The 8,514-nt window shown below is 48.4% G+C and overlaps 2 protein-coding genes across 10 annotated transcripts in view; one reads left to right on the top strand and one right to left on the bottom strand.

Moving 5' to 3' along the window:
- Positions 1-279: 279 nt before the first annotated feature.
- marveld3 (MARVEL domain containing 3) lies at positions 280-2,503 on the top strand. 4 transcript variants are annotated; one of them, XM_018683244.2, is made up of 4 exons: positions 280-680; positions 988-1,245; positions 1,352-1,449; positions 1,712-2,503. In XM_018683244.2, exons 2-4 carry the CDS (start codon positions 1,001-1,003, stop codon positions 2,329-2,331), a joined length of 963 nt encoding a protein of 320 aa, XP_018538760.2. In that variant the 5' UTR covers positions 280-680; positions 988-1,000; the 3' UTR covers positions 2,332-2,503. The 4 variants fall into 4 exon arrangements, with proteins under 4 accessions (XP_018538760.2, XP_018538762.1, XP_018538763.1 ...); XM_018683246.2 differs by having other exon boundaries at positions 962-1,245; XM_018683247.2 differs by having other exon boundaries at positions 281-741; positions 962-1,245.
- Positions 2,504-2,979: 476 nt separating this feature from the next.
- Positions 2,980-8,514, bottom strand: part of phlpp2 (PH domain and leucine rich repeat protein phosphatase 2) — a 32,405-nt gene continuing 26,870 nt past the window's right edge. For all 6 annotated transcript variants that reach the window (XM_051073405.1, XM_018683224.2, XM_018683227.2 and 3 more), the window contains 3 exons: positions 8,023-8,217; positions 7,706-7,937; positions 2,980-7,582 (listed from right to left, as the gene is read on the bottom strand). In XM_051073405.1, coding sequence (XP_050929362.1) covers positions 6,296-7,582; positions 7,706-7,937; positions 8,023-8,217 — 1,714 coding nt within the window. In that variant the 3' untranslated portion in view covers positions 2,980-6,295. The remainder of the gene's footprint in view (positions 7,583-7,705; positions 7,938-8,022; positions 8,218-8,514) is intronic.

The following is an 8,514-nucleotide window of genomic DNA, read 5'->3' as shown; positions in this document are numbered from 1 at the left end:
ACCATATCCAGGCTGGTTCCTAAAGTAAGTAAACTTTAGAGGAAGTGAAGGGAGGAAGTGAGCTGCAGCCTCACTCATAAAGACTGAGGGTTCTTTGAATATCAGACAAGTGGGTGAAAATACACAATAGAAAGAGAACAGATGAAACTACAGGATGTGTTCAGCACGAGCTCACTGACATAGTTTTAAGTGACACTTACTTTGAAAAGTCTCTACGTCTCACCGGAAATACTAAAAGAACTTTTGCCGCGATCTTCATGATTTAATCGTGACCGCGTGCGCTGCGTGCGTTCACGTCCGGGTTGAGGCATGAATCGCAAATTTTTGTATTTGGAAGTTGAGCGCGACTGAAACCAACATTTACTTTTACAGTTTCCGGTTTTTATTGAACTTTATTGAAGCACCCTGTTTCCTGTCTGTTTACCTGACTCACCTATGAATGAAATGTTGTCTGGTTTCACTCTGTTATGAACAATATAAAATAAAGTATTTAACGCAGTACTACACTACATGCTCATAATGTACACATCTGACAAACTGTAAGTCAGAAAAAGAAGCTTTACGTTTTAAAATGAGAAATTTCGCCTTTTATCGCAGAAATTAGCGCCGAACGAAAGTGGGCGTGGCTCCGCACAGGTGAGCGACAGGAGGAGGAAATCTCAAACAGGAAGTTGGGAAAGGTGGGTTGTTATTCTCTCGGCAAAAACGAAAATAGGACAGCACTGTGGACAGAATCCAAAGGTAGGGAATCAGGTTGTTGTAGCTTTGTTTTACTCACGAGCCTTCACCTGTCTCACCTGTAAACATGGAAACGCGATAGGAAGCAAGAGCGTTACTGTGAACTGTGGGGCTTTTAACAGAACATCCTCTGGAATAAACGAACACGTAAAACACGTTAAAGTCTGATAGAATCTTAAATAGAACCAATTAAAATCTTATAATTCTTCTGCTGCTGCTTCAGACACAAACATCCACTCTGTTTATCAGAGCCACAGGATCCATGTCTCTGCAGCAGGAGATGCCAGAGAGAGACCGAGCCCATCACAGGACCGATGCAGACCACAGGAGCAGGGACCATCCACACCATGGAGACCACCACAGAAGTCAGAGGTGGAGAGAGGTGGAGGAGAGAGGCTCTGCCGCTGACAGGAGGACCAGACAGTACGGACAGAGGGACATGACACCTGCCTCTCACAAAGAGCCACCTGCTCACAGAGACCAGGACCGTGAAGGACCCTCCAGACTGTAAGGGACCCTGTCCTCGCTGACATGTCTCCCACACAAACTGAACCAGTTACACAACATGAGCCTGCCTCAGAGAACTAACTGTGACCCCGTGTTGTCTCTGCAGGTCCAGACAGACGCCGCTGTCTCTCTCTGAAGAGGACGATTATGAGCCACAGCCCAGACAAACTCTGTACAACCTCAGATACATCTTAACCAGCAGAGGCAAGTACTTTTACTTCAGGCTCCCAGATCCATCTAATAATCAAACATTGAACTCTATTTATTATTTCCTTTAATCAGCCTCTAACAGTGCACATCCACAATGATGCACTTTCCTCACAAACTCTAAATCAGTCACTATGGGACTTTGTTGAAGGATCAGTTCTCAGTTAACTGATTCTTCATTTTGAATTTGAAAACACTACTTTATCATCCTGTTCACTCTTTTCAGCTGTGGTGTCACTGCTTCATGTTCATGTCCCAGGTCTGTGCCAGCTCATGGAGCTCTTTGTGAATCTGCTCATCGTCATCTGTGCCGGAGTGCCGTACAGCAACAACGGCGGTTACCGGGACCTGGCGAGCCTTGGGGGACTCTACTACTATCACTACGGAGGAGCCACGGCGTTCAGCGGGGCCGACGCAACCCGGGTGAAGGAGCTGGACCGGCTCTTCCATCAGCTCAAACGGCCTCCGTACGTCTTCACCATGGCCTGCGGGGGGGTGTTAATGGTCTACGCCTGCGCCATGCTCGCCCTGGGGATCTTCAGGGTCCCGTACCGCTGGCCCCCCATGCTGCTGGGGGAGGCCCTGCTGAACTTCCTGATCGGCCTGGGCTACATCCCCGCCCTGGCCTTCTACTTCATCAAGCTGCAGGAAACCTACGCTGACCCCGTCTGTAAGGAGAGGGAGCAGATGTACAAGAGCAAAGGCCACAAAGGCTTCGAGTGCCAGTTCCACGGAGCAGATATCGCAGGAGGGCTGTTCGGGGTGGTGGGGGTGTTTGTGTTCGTCTTCGGAGCGGTGTTGGCTGTCAGAGCGTTCAGGTCGGTGCGGGAGCTGAAGAAGCAGAGGACGAATCAGAACAGGTCTCAGATTCAGTGTTGAATGTGACGGTGAATCAGCTTTTTATCCACTTTTTATACTTTGATGAAGTTTTTACATTTTGATTTTAGAGGATATATTTTTACTGTTACCTTTCCAGTTTACACACCGCTGTATTGTTTCTGTTACATCTTATATAAAGGTGTCGTTTTAATAAACAGCTCTAATCATGTTTTTCATGACTTTATACTCAAACTCTTTGAAAGTGTAATGTCCTGTCTCTCCTTCTAAAAGGCCATGATCTCTGAGGTAAAACACCTGAATGTGTTGATCATTAATCCTGCAGTTCACTCACAGAACTGACTCTTTCATGGAACCAAAAGTCTCCAGCTCTTTAAAGGAAAATGTCCAAACAGCAGCAGAGCATCCTCTGAACTTCTCATTCTGTCTTCATAAATAATACGTGAGAGAGTCAGACTCACATCGACCATTACATTATTATTTAACCTTATTGTTCTTCAGAAGCTGTCAGCCATTACAGTAGGTGTGTAGTTCTAAACTTGACCAATAGATGGCAGATCTACTGTGTTCAGGAACTTACTCCTGACTTTAAGAGTGTTAATAAGACCTGAGTTCAATGAATAAAACAGAACATCATATAAAACACCTCCTGCTGCATCAATAATCACATCTTAAACTGACCCAGAAACAGTTCTTTTGATGATATTTATTGGCATGAAATCATCATAAAAATGGTGAGCAGAGTGGACACTGGACAAAGAAACTAAATCACAGTAAAAAGTTTTATTGCTACTTGGCTTAAAGTTAATTGAAAAACAGCTCATCTGCTCCAAACTAACGATAGCAGCATTTCAAAATAAAACGGCGTCGACGACCTTCCGCTGTCACAGAGTACAGCTCTGTGAGACAAACTGCAAAGTGCTCATTGTTAGTCCTGCTCCTCCTGGAATCATTTAACACAAACTAAACTGTAGCAGGAATCTGCATGCTAGAATACAAACCCAAAAATATTAGATATGCTCCGGTTTGTACAAAGAAATCACGTGTGTATGCACTCTTCTGTTTATCTGTTATATTTAGGGCATGCTTCCACATTTAACACAGTTAGAGTCAGTACCTTCAAATAAAGTACCAGTCACTTTAAATCCTGCAGTGGACAGGGAAATATAGATCTGCATGAAACAATGAAGTACAAAAATAAACATCAGCTTCTTGGCATCAAGAAAAAAATATTCAAGCATTTCTAGAAAAGAACGTGGGGAAATGAACGGTGAGATTAAACATGGCTACTTTGGTCACATGTTAAACAACTGGAGCGTCTTCCATCAGGTTCACACAGAGTTACAGTCACAGCACACACACACACACACAAACACACACGCACGCACACACACACACACACACATTTACAACAGACTGTGCACAGAGATGATCCTTTACAGTGAATAAATGATCAGCAGGTCAAAGAGAAAACACTGACAGGAGAGGAGGTCATGACCGCCCCTCCCCCCAAAGACTTAAAGGGAATATTTTAATTCACCCCGTGCTCCCTCCTCTTGTCAACACACACACACATACACACACACACACACACACAGATCAGTTCACTGATCGATCACTGATCAAACATGGAGAAGACAGATGTGTTAAGTGAGCAGACAGCAGGATAAAAACAAACTGACCCAGGTGATGCAGCAGTCCAGTCCAGTCCAGTAGAATAAATCTACACTGCAACACAAAGACAGACAGACAGACAGACAGCAGCCTGTAGTCCTCATGTTTCAGGTGATGGAGGATGAAGCTCTGATATTCAAGTCGATTTATTTACACTTGACACTTTGCATATTTGTATGAGGGAGTTCCCGTCGCTGTCTTCTCCTCAACATGTCTCTAAAGTTCTTGACAATCATCTGTCTTCCTGCAGCATCATCACCACTGCAGATGCAGGTTACAGTCTGAACCACAGACGCCATCTGATCAATAAAATGACTGGAAATCAATAATCAGCGTCTGAACTTTGAATGAGTGTTAGGTATCAGCACAAACTACAGGATACAGACGATGGAAACATGAGCGTTAGTCCTCATTTCCAGTCTTTGTCTTGCAGTCCTGTTGCAGTGTATGAAGCAGTCTGTGGAGCTGATGGTGAGACTCGAAATAAAGGTGGAGCAGAGACAGATGAAACTAAATGAACTAAATGAGACGTGTTAGTCGTATTAAACACACCACAGAGTGTCATCATGCTGTAAATGAACTGTGTTCTCAGACAGGAGGTGATATGTTGAGCTGAATAATCCCAGCTCACTATCTCATATATTCAACTCAAATATCCACAAAGTCTCTGCTTGTCTGTACAAAGTGCTTTGAACAGTGTTTGTTCTATTTAAAGAGACAGATAACAACACATCACACGTCATTAAGGCTTCTTCAGACCGATCACTGGTTCCTATGGAGCAGAGGAGGGACAGAGCTGAACGGGATGGAGCACAGGGCTCCTCCTCTCAGAGATACTGAGCACAGGGACTTTAAGGCTGAAAGGGAACACTCAAAGGTCCAGCTATGAAACATCACCACCAACCACAAACACACATCTGATGCAGTGAGCACTGACAACTTTGGCCTTCGTACAACCACAGCAGCCCCGGAGGAGCTGCCCTCTCTTTTGGCACGAGGTGAGGAGGATCAGGAGCTGAGGTTTCCAGGGCTGCAGACAATCATTCAAATAATAATCATGTTGTTTCTGACCACCTCTGTTCAGCTGAGAGAAACAGGACTGATGTGACTACAGAAGGATAAATGCAGTATGTGTGTGTCAGATTATAGGAAGGCAGAATTTGTCTGTGTCCTGACTTTGTGCACTTACTTCCAGAGCTGTGGACCTGTGCACACAGAGCATGTCAGTGTCTCAGTTGTGTCTGTAATGGGCCAAAATAACACACCCTGTGTGGGCAGAGCATCAGAGCTGAACAGATTAGAAATGAGGAGTAAAACTGTCAGAAGGCTGCAGGGACATGGATGCTGACAGGACAGATTTTAGAACCTGCAGTCTGTGGAATCATTCACCTTTGTTCAAGTGAAATGAAATGAAATCCAAACACTGTGGGGTCTTCACTCCATCCACTGAATTTAAATGAAACCTTAAAGGTTGATTGATCATGCACGCTCACAGATTATACTGGTGGACTCTACAACACATCAGCTCTGTACAGTTTAATGACTTTAATATTATCATTGTTGTCAGCTATTCAGAGTGCACTGCTCTAAACAGCCACACTCAGTCACCCTGTCAGCTGTGGATTATACTGTGGACAATTCTTTATCCTGTAGAGCAGATTCTATACATACAGTGTGGGAATGTTACAAAATAAAACCGGGCGTGTTCAGTGCAGTTATTTAGTCTTGGCGTCTTCTTGTCCAGTGTGCCTCACAAGCTTTGATACTGTTTGATTTCCTTTGTAAGCCACAGGAAGGAGGAAGAGAGCGAGTGCTGAGCCAGTGCCGGTCTCTGAGAGACCCCGTCCCTCCTCCAGATCTAACAAACACTCACATCTCCACTCAGCCTGGGGGAGCTCCAGGCTCAGTTGTCCGCAGTAGGCACTTTTTCAAGTTTCAGTCCCAGGACTTCTCTCCAGGACCTGAGAGACCACGGAGCCCCTGGAGAGGAGGTCTGACCTCGCTGAACATGGTCCCACACACACCTTTCTGAGTAAAGGGAAATGTTGCTGACATGTTTAAACACGAGGTATCCCGTTTCAGCTCTGTAACGCCACGTTATGAACTGGGACCTGGGCCTCCCCTGCTCTCTCAGACACTATGCACAGAAACCGTTTTTTACCTGGAAGCAATGGCGCAGGATCACTGATGATGACTATCAAGGTGCCACAGGTTTGTCTTGTCCTCACAAAGATCTGAATAATATCCCACGTTTGAGAAAAACCTCTCCTTCCTTCAGGGAATGGCACGATCACAGAGCTGCAGACACACGCTGCTCTGCTGCCTCCCACCTCTAGAGGGCGGTGTCGTAGACTTCCTGCTGTAGGATGGGAGCCGGGCCTGGACCTGGAACCAGGCTGGAGGCAAATGCAGGAGGGTGTGGATGATCCCACACGGGGTCTTTTAAGATGGGGGCTGTGGATGGAGCGGAGGGGCCTGAGACCAGAGGGCTCTGTCCTCGGAGCTGCTCCCTGACTTCCTGCTCCAGGCTTGGAGGCACGATCAGCTGATCCTCGGGGTCCTGCTGCGCTGGGGCGGTGAAGTATCCAGACTTCTTCTTAGGAGCCTCCAGGGCCACCTCGATCAGATTGTGACTGTCCTCGGGGGCCACCACGGAGCCGTTGGACAGCTTCTTCCCAAACAGGCTGGATGTGGAGGGAGACTTCTTGAGGTCAGTGATCTCTCTCCCACACACGGCCAGCAGGCAGCCGTTTGTGGCAGAAACCACCACGCTGTTCTGTCGCCGCATTTTCCCATTGGGATAGTCAGAGCCTCGCTTTTCCAGGTCCAGGTCTTTGGGGCTCTCGGGGGCCCCTGACCGTAGCTGGAAAGCACAGCAGTGAATGTCCACCTCCACCTCTAACTTGCTGCCGTTGGAGATGACGCCCTCGAGCGGAGCCTCGTCGTCACTGTCCAGGCCGTTGTCAGACTGGTTACTGGAGAACGTAGCACAGGAGGGCTGACGCTGGAACAGGCCCGGGTGTGTTCCTGCACCACCTGAGCCGGGCACCATGATCCCGCACAGTGTCGTGGCAGGGTGTAGGCTACAGCGCCTCTCTGGGCGGGACGTAGGGCCAGAGGACTGGTGTTCGTCTGAAGCGGTGGACCCCGCCTCGCTTCCGACCTCTGAGGCTGACGTCTCGCTGTTGAACTCCGAGACGCCGCCGCTGCTGGACGACAGGGTGGCTGGGTCGGCGGGGCCCGGGGTCACGGACACAGGCACGGGGGCGGGAGGGGGACCTCGGGGTTCGGCAGTGGAGACCGGCGGCTCACAGGTGCAGCTGTCCTCTCCGATGTGCAGGGACACCACTACGGCCCCGATGTTGTCCTTGCAGCCGTAACTCTGGGCGAGCGAACACAGCTTCTTGGCAGCGGCACGCGGGTCTCGCACGGCCTGCACGGTGCACACGGCCTCCTGGTAGGAGACCCGCTCAAACAGCGCTCGATTCCCCAGGATCAGGAACTCATCCTGGGAGCAGAGAGGCTCAGTGTGCACCCAGGGCTTTGGAAGCACCCAGGGAGACAGATAAGAGCAGCCCAGCAGGCGAGAGCAGCACGTCACTCCACTCACTTTGTTATCCTGGAAAACACAAGCGCCATGAGAGTTGCAGATGAGTGTGTTGCTTCATGATAAACACGCCTCTAAATATGAAGCTGCACATTAACACGACATCAGGAGTTGTACATATGAGCTGTGAGTTACCTCTGTGATAATGGCTTTACTGACTTTAACTCTCTCCATCTCCTCAGTGCAGTTCTCTAAGCTGTAAACCTTAGAGAGAGCGACGGGTCGGCCGTCCCGGCACAGCACTGCCTGACAGGTGCCCACGTTGGCCACAGTAAGGCTGAGGTGGCCTCCTGGATCTGAAGGCTCATGGTGGATATAACACAGCAATGCAGAGGCTCCCAGTTTCTGACCGGCCATGCCGAGTTTCCTGTCCCATTCAAAGACACTGGTTACAGCCTAAAAGCTCACACAGAGGTTTGATAAAGATGGACCTTTAAAAACATCTGTCTCACCTGTGTGAGGTGAGGAAAGTGTTGCACATATACACGCTGTCGATGCTGGAGTGCTGCAGTTCCTCGCACAACACGTCTCCCATGGTGCACTGCAGCAGCCGAGGCACTTCCTCGTTGCGGTCTCCATCAAAGATACCATAACACGCTTCCACGCCGTCTCCGAACCGGTCTACGGTCAGCACAGACACACACAACCTGTCCAACAACAGATCCACGTTAACAAACAGACGACGCGCAGATGGAAACCTCACACACGCTTCAGCATGCAGCACTGCGGCTCCAGGTCAGAGGAAACAGCTGATAAAAGACACTGCTGTCTGGGTCCTGTAGTGGCCATGACCCTGGAGGAGCAGCTGAGCATGGCAAGCTCTCAAAACTTAACATTGTTCCAAGCAATAAATCCAGTAGAATTATTAGGCCTCAGTGCACCAGCTGCTCTTAGAAAAGATCCACTGACTCCTGCTAGTGATGGTAGAGTGGTGGAAACCTGCT

The sequence above is a fragment of the Lates calcarifer genome, linkage group LG2 (genome assembly GCF_001640805.2).
Source record: "Lates calcarifer isolate ASB-BC8 linkage group LG2, TLL_Latcal_v3, whole genome shotgun sequence".
Lineage (NCBI taxonomy): Eukaryota > Metazoa > Chordata > Actinopteri > Centropomidae > Lates > Lates calcarifer.
The sequence above is the reverse complement of the archived record's forward strand: the minus strand, read 5'-3'. Positions and strand labels throughout refer to the sequence as shown.

Coding starts and splice junctions, on each gene's coding strand:
- marveld3 (XM_018683244.2), top strand. CDS start 1,001: ATGTCTCTGCAGCAGGAGATGCCAGAGAGAGACCGAGCCCATCACAGG. Junction 1,246..1,351: donor CGTGAAGGACCCTCCAGACT/GTAAGGGACCCT, acceptor TTGTCTCTGCAG/GTCCAGACAGACGCCGCTGT. Junction 1,450..1,711: donor ATACATCTTAACCAGCAGAG/GCAAGTACTTTT, acceptor TTCATGTCCCAG/GTCTGTGCCAGCTCATGGAG.